Source organism: Temnothorax curvispinosus, unplaced genomic scaffold (assembly GCF_003070985.1).
Source record: "Temnothorax curvispinosus isolate PA1 unplaced genomic scaffold, ASM307098v1 QBEX01009435.1, whole genome shotgun sequence".
Classification (NCBI taxonomy): Eukaryota; Metazoa; Arthropoda; class Insecta; order Hymenoptera; family Formicidae; genus Temnothorax; species Temnothorax curvispinosus.
The window spans coordinates 1-13,783 of NW_020219215.1; the positions used below are offsets into that span (position 1 = coordinate 1).

General features: G+C 38.3%; 1 protein-coding gene and 1 long non-coding RNA gene across 3 annotated transcripts; both read right to left on the reverse strand.

Annotated features, from left to right (window-relative positions):
* Positions 1-3,389: 3,389 nt before the first annotated feature.
* LOC112459004 (trichohyalin-like) lies at positions 3,390-5,937 on the reverse strand. The gene is made up of 4 exons (XM_025022873.1): positions 5,599-5,937; positions 5,364-5,484; positions 3,859-4,879; positions 3,390-3,786 (listed from the first exon to the last, which is right to left on the reverse strand). Exons 1-4 carry the CDS (start codon positions 5,935-5,937, stop codon positions 3,390-3,392), a joined length of 1,878 nt encoding a protein of 625 aa, XP_024878641.1.
* A 1,838-nt stretch (positions 5,938-7,775) lies between these two features.
* On the reverse strand, positions 7,776-13,042 carry LOC112459005. 2 transcript variants are annotated; one of them, XR_003041264.1, is made up of 7 exons: positions 12,356-13,042; positions 12,218-12,273; positions 11,910-11,976; positions 11,717-11,762; positions 10,832-10,913; positions 9,337-9,480; positions 7,776-7,983 (listed from the first exon to the last, which is right to left on the reverse strand). It is a non-coding gene; the product is annotated as an uncharacterized LOC112459005 (long non-coding RNA). The 2 variants fall into 2 exon arrangements; XR_003041263.1 differs by having other exon boundaries at positions 11,910-11,965; positions 12,356-13,039.
* Between the last annotated feature and the right edge of the window lie 741 nt (positions 13,043-13,783).

The window sequence follows — 13,783 nt, forward strand, 5'->3', positions numbered from 1 at the left end:
CCGCTGGAACGGAATGATCCCGGTGGCCGCTCTCAGGTTTCTCTCTGGTAGCAATTAGTGGACTCGCGCGCCAGAACGAAGACGTGGGGGGGGGGGGCGCACTTATTGGCTCCCGTGGAGGGACATCGTGGCGCCATCAATGATGGTGTGGCCTATGGCATGTCCCTCGCATGGTATCCCTGGCGGAAATATTTCTACAAAATTGAAAAAACTATAAAATATAATTGCCAGAATCTATTAAATTCTACATGAATTTAAGAAGTACTACAAATTCCTACATGAAAATGCTAGAATTGGAACACTTTTGTAAATTTTTGTTGTATTCTACAAGAAAGCAGATGTTTTAATTTTTTAAGATTTTGTTTCTTCTTAAATTCTTAAGATTTGTAGATTTTTGTACTATTTTTTATAAATTGTAGTTTTTCATAAAATACTACTTGCAATAATTTCTTGATTTGAGAACATTGTAATTTGTGGTACTATTTCGTAGATATTTCTACAAAAAAATAACCATTTCTACAAAAAATTAAATATTTAAACAAAAATGTACAAATTTCTATTTTTAGTTAAATTTTGTAGTTATTCATAGAAATTTTTTCCGCCAGGGATGACATAGCGCGCCAGAGACAGTCAGTCAATTTCAATTGGCTGACCAGCCGCGCATGCTCTTCTACGGGAGCATCTCTTTTGCGAAAGCAGACGGACGTGTTACGGAGGAAAGGGTGTCTCTTGAAAGGGTGAGCGCGGGGGTCTGAAGAGTACCGAGCGATGTTCCGGGCCCTTTGTACACCAGAGGCTGGTTGCCAGAGGGGTGGATTTTTAGTGGGTGCAAGCCCCACATATCCCTGAGAGATCGGATCTCAGGGTATGCGGCATGTATAAGTTCTCCCTCCGAGGGGGCATCATGCATAGACATTTTCCCATCCTACGCAAAAAAAAGACTAAAATAAAATATATAATGACGTCACGTCATAGAAAGTCGTTAGAAGTTAATTAAGCTTATCAGAGAGCTTATTGTAATGGCAGAAACGGGGCAGAAATCGAGCATGCCCTCTGCCATCTCATATAGTAACAGCATAAATAAAGCAGAATTAAATGCATATAGCGTCAGGAAATAATAAACATGGCACATAAAACATAGCACGTATCATATGTATAAGATTTGCTCTTCATGCAAATGTTAGCTAGGTTATTGCTGTTAGCATTTTATTTCTTTTTACTAGATAGATAGATAGATAAGATACTTTATTACCCCAAGGGGTCTAAAAGGGCGTTTTTTAGGGACGTACCCAACCCTGTACATCCAGTTTACAACAATTTACATACAATTAAAATACATATAATTTATTATAAACATATTCCTCTTCGATCCTTTTCGTTGTCTCGTCCTCCTTGATCCTCTTTCGTTGAGTTGTTGGCTTGTCCTTCTTCCTTTCTCATTATCCTCCCTCCTCCATCTCGTCTCATTTCCTCTATTGCTTTCATCCATTCTTCTCCCTCTCCCTTTTCTCCTAGTAATCTCTCTGCCACATCCTGCCACCCCTCTCCTTCCCATTCCACCCATCTCGTTCATTCCTCCCATACATGTTCCCATGTTTCCTCTTCCTTCCCACACATCCTGCATTTTTTGTCCTCCTCATTTTCCCAGTATAATCCTTCCCTCACTTCGTTACCCAGTCTGAATCTTGCAATCCTGTTCCATCTTGCTTCCTCCCATCCCTTCATTAGATAGTCCGGGATCCCGTCCTTCCTTATGCTCTTATACCATCTATTGTACTTCGATCCTACGATCTTTTCCATCCTTTCTTGTCTCTCCTTATCTCTCTCCTTTTCCAATTCCTCCTCCTCCAACTCCTCTCCTCCTTCCATTTCTACTCCGATCCCTTCCAAGTAATCTTTTCTCTCCTGCTCCCATCTCCCTATTACCTTTCCTCTCTTCCATCTCTCTTTCATTTCTTCCAAACACTTTCTCGCTATCTCTTCTCCTCTACCTTCTTCCAATTTTCTTTCAAATTTCCATGTTCTCTTGCTTGCTCTACTTCTCATCTTCTCTCTTTCTAGCTCGTCTCTGACCATATATCCCGGCGTCCTCCAATTTACTCCAAGTACCCATCTAAGATATCTCTCGTGAATACCTTCTACCTCCCTTCTCTCCTTCCATCACCATACTTCTGCCCCGTATCCCATCACTGTCCATATCAGTGTGTTGTATAGCCAGATCCTTCTTTTGCAGTCCTTTTTCCACATCCTCTTCCCTATCCCCCATACTTCCCTCATTACTCTTGCTGCCTTCTTTCTTCTCTCTCTGATATGCACCTCCTGCCCTCCATTCTCCTTCATCGTATACCCTAAATACTTGAATTCTTTAACCTCTTCTAATTTTTTCCCTTCTACCTCCAGTCGTACTTCTTCTTCCTTCCTCCTCCCTTTCTGAATCTCATTACCTTTGACTTCTCTATACTCAGAGTTAACCCTTTTCTGTCTAGATATCCTTCTAACCTGCTTATCATCGATCTCATGTCCTGCTCCTCCTCTGCCAGCAGTGCAATATCATCTGCATACATTAGCGTGTATATTTTCTCGCCTCTTAATTTCACTCCTCCCCATCCGCCTTTTTTTATATGATCCTCTATGTCTGCGATTAATAGGTTGAATAATATTGGGCTTAGTGGACATCCCTGTCTCAGGCCTTTCGCCGTCCAAAATTGACCATCACTCTCTCCTCCTTTCCCTACTCTGCTCTTTGTTTCCCTCAATACTTCCTCTACTCTGTCTATCAGTCCTTGTCTCACTCCTCTTTCTCTCATTGCCTTGATTAATACTCTTTTGTCCACTGAGTCGAAGGCAGCTTTCAGATCCACAAAAAACACTGTCATCTTTCCTTTCTCTTTTCCTATTTGTCTGTTCACCAGGTAATTCAAAGCGAATATTTGATCCATCGTTCCCATTCCTTTCCTGAATCCCGTTTGATTATCGGGGATCAATTTCTTCGTTTCTACTTCTTCTCTTATTCTTTCCGCCAGTACCGCCGTGTAGATTTTGTACATCGAAGACATGATGGTTATTCCTCTATAGTCCTTCACCTCTCGCCCTTCTCCTTTTTTAACTAATGGGATTATCTCCCCTTCTTTCCATTGTTCCGGCCAGCCTTCACCTCTCCAGACACGTTTGCATACCTCCCATATCCATTTCACCATTTCTTCTCCTCCGTACTTCCATGCCTCGTTAGGTATCCCGTCATTGCCTATTGCTTTTCCCGTCTTTAGTTTCTTTATTACGTTTCTTATCTCTTCTAATCCTATCTCTTCTTCCTCCTGTCTGCTTCTGTCTCCCTCTCCCTTTACCACTCTGTTCTCCACTCCACCCATCAGATCCATGAAATACTCCTTTCACTCTTCCGGTTTTATCTCTTCATTCACCCTTCTTCTTCTCTTCCTTACTCTGCCTATCAACTCCCATACCTTTCCCTCCGTTTTCGCTTCTCCAATCTCTCTGATCATTCTTTCTTTCTCCTTCTTCTTCTTTCTATCACACATTTCCCTATATTCTTTCCTTCTTTCTCTGTATCTTTCTGCCTCTCCTTTCCCTTTTCTCCATTTCCTTAGTTCTTTCCTCACTTCCCTCTTGCTCTCCGTACATTCCTCGTCCCACCACCCTCTTTTGTTCTTGATAGTCATTCTTTCATTCTTGTCCTCGTTCTCCTCAATCACCCTTCTTATCTTCCTTGTTCCTTCCTCTATTTCCTCTTGCAGGTCTCTTTTTCCTTCAATCGCGCTTAACTTCTCCCTAAATTGCGTCTTTCCTTCCTCATTCTATACTCTCCTTCTTCTCATTTTTTCAGTTCCTCTCCTCCTTTGCCTTCTCTTTGAGCTTCCCCTCACCCATAGTATTAATGGGTGATGGTCCGAATCTATCCTTTCTCCTACTTCCAGTCTTTCCACCTTTTCTCTAACCTCCTCGTCCCCTATTATGTAATCTATGACTGTCTCACCTCTTCCCCCTGTGTATGTATATTCTCCCTCCTCGTCCCCCTTCGTGCCTCCATTTAATATCATACATCCTCTCTCCTCGATAAACTCCAGTAACTTTCTGCCTTCTTTATTTATCTTCTTATCTTTAGACTTCCTCCCTCTTTCCTCTCTTCGCTCGATTTCCTCTTCCCATCCTCCTTCCTCTCCCGTTCTCGCGTTAAAGTCACCTCCTATTATGGTCCTTACTCCTTTTTCCCCCTCCTCCGTCCTTTCCTTCAGACCTTCTAGTTTCTCGTCTATATTGTTGTTTACATAGATTCCTATTATTCTCCATACTTCCTCTCCTATTCTTATCTTACCTTCGATTTTTCCTTCTTCCTCCGTCTCCCTTCTTTCCTTTATCTCTTCTATGCTTTTCCTTATTCCTAGCAACATGCCTCCGCACGCTCTGCCTTTCTTGTTCCTCCTGGCTGCTATCTGTACTCTCCATCTATATTCTCTCGGTAGCTTCTCCTTTACCTTCTCCCATCCTTTCTCATCAGTCCAAGTCTCCATCATCACAATCACATCCCATTCCTTTATCCCTTCCCAGAAGTCCTTATCCTTGTTTGATAAACCAGCTACGTTCCAAAAGGCCACTTTCCACGTCTCTTCACTCTCCCCGTCGTTTCTTTCCTCTTCTCCTATATATCTTTTCTCTTGTCCCTCAACTTCCCTTATACCGTTTCCTCTAATATTTTCCTCATCTACCTCCTTTATACTTTCTTCGTCCTTTCTGGTTTCTTCTGGTGTGTTCCGCCTTTCTTCTATCTCCTTGGACTTTTCCTGTCTTCTTTCTTGTATCTCTTCCCTCCTTCTCTCGTTCATCATGCTTAACCCTTCTTTATCCTTCTTCTTTTCTTTCTTATCTGCGAAAGTGATCCCTTTCTTCTAGCGCTTCTTTGTTTTCGTTCCATCTCCATTCCTTATTATCTTCCCATATTTTTTGGTAACCGACCGTTACCCATTTTCCTGCCTCCCTTTTTTCCCTTGCTATCTTTCTTAACTCTTTCTGTATCTGCCTTTCTTCTTTAGTAAGATCGTCATTCAGAAAACAGCCATACTTCTTTCCTAGCTCTTTCTTTCTCATCATTATCTCTCGTTTGTTATCTCAATTTCTGCATCTCAGTACCTTCATCTTAAATTCTCCATGTCCAATTTCTTGTACTTCCTCGTACGGCCATTTTCGATCTATTTATTTCTTTTATCAACTTCTCGGTTTTTTCTTTTCTTTCCTTTTCATTTCCTGTTTCTCTTCTTTTACAATTATGTTTACTCTCCTCCTTCTTCTTTCTGCCATCTCCATATTTCTTTCTATCTCTTTCATTTTCCTTATTATCTCCCCTCCCTCACTCATTGACATGTTTACTTCTATCTTCTCCGCCTTCTCCTCTAAATTCTTAATTCTTCCTTCCAGGGTCTTTCTTTGATTTTCCCATATCTCCTCGCTTCTCCTCAATTCCTCCCTCAGTCCCTTAATTTTGTTTTTTATTTCCTCTTTATCTCTTTTTCTTTCTTTCTTTTGTTCCTCCTTATCTTTCTTTCTTTCTCCCTCTTGTTCCTCCATTTTCTTCAAAATTTCTTTAACCTTCTCCAGTAATTCTTCCGTCGCCATATTTTCTTTTCCCTGCTTTTCTTTTTTGATTTTGGGCGGCGGTGATCTGTTGACCCTTCTTTGTGCGTTAAATTCTTTTAGAATTTCTTCCTCCGCATTCGCTGCTTCCTCCACCTCTTCTTCCCTCTTCCTTTTCTCACTCTTCTGAAAGAATTCTTTGACCGATCCTGTACTGTCCGTTCTTCTTAATTTGGCTAACTCCTCCGCCTTCGTTGGTCTGCCTCTCGCTTTCTTCTCGCCTTCGCCTTCCCCCTTCTTTCCTTTATCTCCCTGTTGTACACTTTCTGATTCTATTTCCTTCTCTTTATCCATCCGCTGTTCTTGATTTGCCTATCCCTCTTTCTTGTTTTGTATCCTATGGCTGCGTGCACGTCCTACTATTCCTTCTATATCCGAGCTTCCCTTCTATGACTGAGCTAGTCTATGCCCGCTTTCGCGCCTCTTTCCTACGTTCTGTCGCCTCTCTATGTTACTTACCGTCTATGCCTCAACTGTCACTTCGTTCCAGCCACTTTCTTCACTTTTCACCTTTCAACCGATCTCGCCCCCGCTTAACTCTTTCTCCTCCGCCGTCTCACACCTCCATCCCTTGCCGTCCCGCTACTCTCACTCTCTCCCACCCTTTCTGTGTCGCACTTTTCTATCACTTTATCTCCGCTATGTTTACACCTGTCACCTTCTATGTTCCGGAACCGGAAGTCTATTTCTTTTTACTATATTGCATCATGTTATTTTTTTGTGTTCCCAATATGGTTTCTATAATTAAATACAATACTATATATAATCTGGAAAAGGATACATATATTTTTTTCCAAATTAGGATAACTCTGGTATATACGCCGCACCTAAGACTTAATTTATTGAGTGCTATTTAATATGTTTAAGGCAAATAAATTATACCAATAAAAACTTTATACTGGTCTACTACTATAAAAAAATTAGAAATATAAAATATTTATTCTTTGTATTTAACAAAAATAAACTTTAGAGACCCTTGCAATTTGCCATATATCCCATAGGGGTGGGATAAATGATATTCATAGGTGGAATATACCGCTTATACGCTTTATAAAAAATTACAAGTAATGTTTATAAAGGAGGCAATAAAATGTTATAATAAGTTATAAAATGTGTGTAAAAAGTTTATTAAGGTGTAAGAAACTGAAAAAATTTAAAAAGAAAATAGACGAACGATAGATGCGTTAAAGGTTATTGTTATATATTGTTGCGCTCGCCGAGTCCGCGTTCGCGTCTCACCCACCGCTCGCACTCTCACTCACTCGCGCAACCGGCACTCGCGGTCAATGAGACGACACAATGTAAGAAATGGAAAGACTCGTTTATTAGAACAAACGGATTAAAACACAGAATCGAGCTGTCACGTCCGCTCGGAGACGGAGGCTCAGAATAAAACAACAACAAATCGTAGTAAATCGATAAATCAATAAACAGCTGGTCGTCAGGGACAATCTTTGACTTCCGTTCGTGCAACGGGTGTCTCAGCGCGGGCGTAATAATATGATCCAAAAAATAAAGGAAAAAGAACACATAAGAGATTTTGATTTTTACAGATCGAGTGTTTGTACTATGGCATAAATCCCGCACGCTAAAAGTGCCATATATCCTAAACAGGCGCGATATAGGTACAAGATATCTAAGCTAAACAAAGAATACAAGAGCTATGCGCACTTGTATTTTGCTGTATTCCATCCTTTACTATCCCTTTACATTTATATGTATACATCGTGAAATAACCATTAAACCTTTTACACTCTTTATAGTAACCATTTTACGTAGGTCGCGTAATATATATGATCGCGTTACTTACTACGCACGGTGAGAAATCGGTTCAACTCACGACGGTTTCGTTAATATTAACAGTAAAGAACTGAAATTACAACACAATAGGGGTACTCAAATAAGTTAAAGTTTAACGGTTTGACAGGTTATGTCGGGTTAAAGTCGGGTAAAAAGTTGATTTTTGAACTTTTAACCTAAAGATTAATGTGATAGGTTAATAAGACACTTATATATTTTGCATAACTTTAAAGAGTAGCGCGCCCAAAGTGTAAAAAATTAATTTTTTACCCGACTTTAACCCGACATAACCTGTCAAACCGTTAAACTCTAACTTATTTGAGTACCCCTAATACTAATATGGCATAAAGACACATAAGAGAATAATTGCGAATAAATACCTTCATTCCTTCCATTTTTTCTAACGTCTACGGCGTAAATTCCTGCGCGGCGTAAATACCAGAGTTACCCTATATATAGGGTCCCATTTTAACTTTTGCATTGAGATTTCTCGTGAATCAAGACTTCCATCAAAAAAAGTTTTGTATAATTTTATAGCTTCTAGGAAGATATATTATGATATTATATGCTACTGTCAATTGACCCGAATCAGAAATAGAAATGTTTACTCAAAATGATTTTTTAAAATAAAATCCCCTATTTTTTATTATAGATGCACGCACGCACACACGCACGCACGCACGCACGCACAAAATTTGGTAATAATGTCACTTCTCGTGGGCAAATAGAGATTAAATTGAGTAGAAAAGTTTTCCACCGTTTCGTGATTTTTTCAATAATACAGAACGAGGAAAAAGGCTGGAACCGGTGAAATATCTCAAAAACAAGACATTTTAGGAAAAAATGTTTTATACATAAGTTGTAGGGCTTCAACAAATGCATCAAACGGTGGTACTTATTTGACCTTGAGCGTAAGTATGGAGGAGCTTTCAAGGTCAACTTTGAAATTTTAAATGAAATCCTTACTTTTTTATTTAATACTACACACTACAGACGCGCGCTACGCGCGCGCTATTTATCTTTAACATTTCACTATTAACCCTATTATACACAACTGTCAAAATATACAATGACAGCTGCAAATGAAGTAAGCGCAGCAAGAAAACCAATCGGCATCGCGGAAAAGCGGCAACAATAAACTTCACATCTCTTTTTTAGAAAAGGATTTTTGTAGCTGACATGGAGAGCTTTTCAAAACACTATCAATAAACTTTTTTCGGTTGAGTACTTTTAGAGATACAAATTGACAAAGTTCAAGTACCGCTGGCATTAACATTAGCCAAGGTGTACCGCATGGAGGTTGCATGGTCGGATTTAAGGCCATCGCACATAAAATGCATAGCTTAGCATAAGCGTAGCATAAGACCGCTGGATCAATGAGCATCTTATGTAAATCAATATGGCGACTTTATGCTGGATGCTCATTGGTTTAGCGATCTTATGCTATGCTTATGCTAAGCTATGCATTTTGTGTGCGATGGCCTTTACACCCTATTATATGTGTGTGTATGTGCGTTCGTGCGTACGTGCGTGCGCGCGCGCGCACGTGTTGTATCAACATATCAACGATTATTAAACTCATTTTATCAGTTATTTTCTGTCTAGTGTTTTTTGAGTCACCGCAAAAAAATATATACGAAAATTGTAGAGAATTGAATCCTCTACAAGTTTTATTGGAACATTTTTTTTATCAAACTAACAGGGGGCGATATAAGTGTCAATAAAATTGTTCAACCCCTAATTAACGACACTTTTTTGGTTTTAACTTTTTTTCCTTGACAGCTATTAAAAATTTTTTCGAACAAAAGTAGCAAATATTTTTCCCTACAAAACTAAAAAAAAAAACAAAATGCGACCAATGAAAGCCGAGATATTCAAACTTTAAATATTCACCCCTATTTTCAAGATGGCCGCCGACGCACAGGGAAATTTTGTTGGAATTTTGTGAATTTGGGCATCTCCTATGACCCTCTACTCACCCTCAAAAAATTGGCTTGTCAATCCGTTTTGCCATTTTCAAACCTAATTTTACTGGACCTACAGGCGAGAAAATAATTTTTTTTTGTGTGGCTGTATTATTGGTTTAAACAAAAAAATGTTTTAAGACATTAACATAACTGGAATAAGTTATTAAGTTTAAAGTGAAGATTTTAAAGACACAATTAGAATTATGATATGATGACTAGATTTATAAATATAACATTTAATATTACATCACTGATTTATTTTACTTTTGGCTATACAAAACTAAAAATATTTTCTTCATACCTCGGTCGAAAGTACGTACTTTCGTCCCTAATAGCAAGGACGAAATCCCTGTGAGAAGTACACGCGCGCTCTCTATACGGCGGTAACACGAACCGGATAGGAACTTCGAGATTACGTTCCAGTACCTCTCGAAGCGTAGGCTCGAGGCGTCAGTTGCCTTTGCAGGTTAGGTTTTCACCGGCTTGTAGGCTCGAGGGAACGGTGCCGGCACGTGCCGGGCTTCCCGACGATCCGCGTCTCGTTCCCCGGCCGGAAGACGCGATCCCGACGACGGACGGCTTATCGATCGTCCTGGCGTGCGAATCCGCGCGACACACGTGCACACACATACCAACGGTCACCCCGTTGGCACGCACGTGAATTTATTTTTACAAAATATGACAAGACTTGACTCTTCGAATGTATTTGATGCCTGCCCCCCCCGACCAGCAGCACTCGCTTCGCTCGTGCCGCAAATGTCGGGGGCAGGCATCAAAAACATGCTTATTAACATTTAAAGTTAAAAAAAGTAAAATTAATAACGTACTTTCGACCGGCTATGAAGAAAAATCGTATACACTACGCGGGCCAAAAGTTGAAATCTCGGTCCTGCTCGTCATGATGCCCTCGGCTTCGCCTCGGGGCATCATGACGTGCAGAACCGAAAATTCAACTTTCGGCCCTTGTAGTGTAATATACTATTTCTGTTTGCGAAAATACACTACTCAGCCTAAAATAACTAATTGAAATATTATCGCAATGTTTTTGCGAAAATACTATATTTTTTATGCAATATTGTCTTTTGTCACTTTTGCAATAATTGTGTATCTACCTGCCCCATGTACCAACCAGTCCCGGTCTCCCCTATAATTTCAGCAGTTTTCTATAATTTATACGTCTATTTGGAAGAAAGAGAGCATAGAAGTGATGCATATATTATTTTATATCTTTACCCAACAATTTGTTCAAACATTTAGTTCAAACAACTAAATAAGTTTAAAAAATTCAAAATTATTCTATCTTTTTGTAGACATAGTTTATAGTTTATGTAATATAAAACCGATAAAAACAAATATAATTCAAACATTATGAAATAAGATATTAAAAAATCTACTACATGGTGTAATGTGTAATTACTTACAAATTGCACCATTGCCATGACTGATGCTATGACCAATGGACAAATAAATATCACGCAGCTGAACTTCATTTTTCCATAGAATCTGTTGATAAATATTTCTAATTAGTAAATTGGATCAATACCTTCTTAAAAGTAATCGTGATCTATCTCTGAGGAATATAATTAATTTGATTCCTTATATCTTTTAATAATGCAAACAATAATATCATGAAAATGTTATATTTCTTCGAATTCGTTCCCCTTCTGCTAAATAAAAATAATAATTAGTTTATAAAAATATCAGTAATTCTCAACAAAATTATACATGTTTGAAAAAAATAATAATTAAAATATTAACGAATACTTAATAATCTAGTTATAGAGTTATTTTACATTTTTAAATTTTAAAACATTTTGTGTAAATATATTAAAAAATATATAACTAGATAAATATTATTGTAAATTTTTTTTTTCTCGTGTAGATTTTAACAGAAATCTACTTTGGGGCTTTGGTGTGGTAGTCAGGTAGTTGCTGTTTATTTGCCAAGATATGAAATATTCTCAAATTGTAGTAGAAATTACAATCTTGAAGATAGTTTTCACTAAAGTAAAAATTGATTTTACAGTTACTCTTACTAAATATAAAAGTACAGTTATTAAATATACCAAATTACATATGTTTGTAAAATAAATTCTTAGAAATAAAAATAAAAATTCTTAGAAATAACGTTCAAAGATTTTATTCTGAACAGAATAGATTACAGACTGTTTTATATTATATAAATTATATGTAAAATCCTTATAACGATACGCATGCCATTCGCTTTTTATAAATTTTCTATTTCAAATTAAAATTTTGATGCTGTATCATAAACAAGAAATTGTCAAAATCAATAATTTTCTTACCTGAAATATACAAGTTATTACTCGAATGGCAAAAAACATACTGAAACTAAAATAATAGGGAAACAGTCAAATCAGCACTGTGATAAGCATTTCAGTGATAGTTGTAGTCAATTTCTGACTTAGTCACGTTTAGCATTAGCATTATGAGTCAAGCGATAGAAAAACTTTTAATTCTTTCATAAATTATACATACCCAGATAGCAAAGCGTGTCTGAACAAAATCGCGCAAACCTGTGATGCTATATGATGCTATATGGCAACTTACCGTATATTTGTTTCAATTGATTTCGAGTAATTTAATATTTGAAGCAATACGCAGGCAACATTGGATATATATGTATTGCCAGCAATTTGTCGGCAAAAGAACAGCATCAACCCGGGAAAAAAAGATTATATATAATTATATATAATTAATTATAAAATTCTTTTCTTCGTCAGTACAAAATTAATAAGAGGTATTATTTGACCAAACTGACGTTACGTTTAATGTCGTAATATTACCTTTTTAGTTCATTCCTCAACGTTTCGACACTCGTTTTGTGTCCTTATCAAGAGTACTAAAAACAACGAAATCATGTTACATAAAATAATATCTCGCACAAGGAACAAGAGCGTAGAAAAAGGAGTATATATATATACCTATCTCATAGAGATTAGCCGCACGTAATTTCATTGCAGTTTTAGCACTTTGTCAAATTTCAAGAATATAAATATTAATCTAAAGGAGCCGCGATCCATCCTCAATTAATAGTGCGATGTAGAACCGGATTAAGAAATAACCAGAACGGAGACATGCAGGAGCAGTCGTTCCGAGTCAAAGGACGGCGTCCGACTACTTTGAAAATAATGAATACACGAGTGGGTCACAGGAAGAAAAACATACGCACGGAGAGAGAAATGTTATGTAGCTCTTATAATTCAGTCATATAACGGATTAAGATTTTCAGTGTCTTTTTTGAGATTTATCGTATTGTTATGTTTTTTAATATAGAACATCTCCGCTAACTCTCTCTTCCTCACATTTCTCTCCCTATGCAAAACCTCAGCGGTGGACCATTTAAAATCATGCCCGTGCGTCAATCGGTGCTTGCTGACTACGGAAAACTTGCTCTCATTTTTTTAATGTCACTGCGATGCTCCTTCACACGAGTTTTCAGGTATCTTAATGTTTGACCTATATAGAACACATTACAGTCGTTACAGTCAATTTTATAAACTACACCTGTTTCCTTCATGTTTTCAAGTTTGTCTTTGCCAAGTTTTATAATTGAGTCGAGTTTTTTAGGAATCGTGTGAAGGACATCCAAGTCACATCGGTTTACGGTACGGCGAATATTCTCGCTTAAACCCTTTACGTAAGTTTTTGCCTTTATGACTTTATCTATTATTGTTTTTGAGAGCTTTATTCTTGATATCAAGAGACACGGTAGTGTCTCGCGCCAAGTACACGCGGAGCGAGACCGACCGTGACTCTTTTACGCGACGCGACGGGTTGCGAGTACCCGAGATGTTGAGATCTCGATAACGAGTGAACGGATCAAGTTCTAAGTAGGCTTGATCGATAGCTTGGGGTCCAATTAGGGGGGGGGCGTTTCTCTCATAATATACCGCTACGTGCCCTACGAGCGGAGATATTGCGACGCAAAGTCCAAATGTGAAAATTTATTTTTAAGATACGTATACTTCTAACGCCGACGTTCTTGTATGATGACGTCATAATCAGAAACGTCACTTTCACTTTTTCGACGCTGGCGGCGCAGGTATCGCCAATTTCGATATCGCGCGCGTATTTCGAAATTAAGTCGATAGGAGTAAGATTTCTATTTAGGTATTTTAGGTAAATTAGGTATATACTTATATAATATATATTGAGTCAATTCCTTCATGTTTTTCTGGAGAGATTTCGTATCCTTACATCGTATTACCAGAGAGAAACCTGAGAGCGGCCATCCGGCTTCGGGGGATGTCTGTCCTAATCTGCCCTCTGAGAAAGTGGACGTCAACTACGGCGTTACGCTCGGTAACGATCAGAGAGGACTCGGGTAACGATACATGGGTTCGTATCCA

Bases quoted from the DNA above. Each gene is read 5' to 3' on its own strand.
- LOC112459004 (XM_025022873.1), bottom strand. From the start codon at position 5,937: ATGGATAAAGAGAAGGAAATAGAATCAGAAAGTGTACAACAGGGAGAT. The intron at 5,485-5,598 runs GTTAAAGAAATT...AACAAAATTAAG, and splicing joins CGGAAGAATTACTGGAGAAG to GGACTGAGGGAGGAATTGAG. The intron at 3,787-3,858 runs GCAAAGGAGGAG...GACGCAATTTAG, and splicing joins AGGGGAAGCTCAAAGAGAAG to GGAGAAGTTAAGCGCGATTG.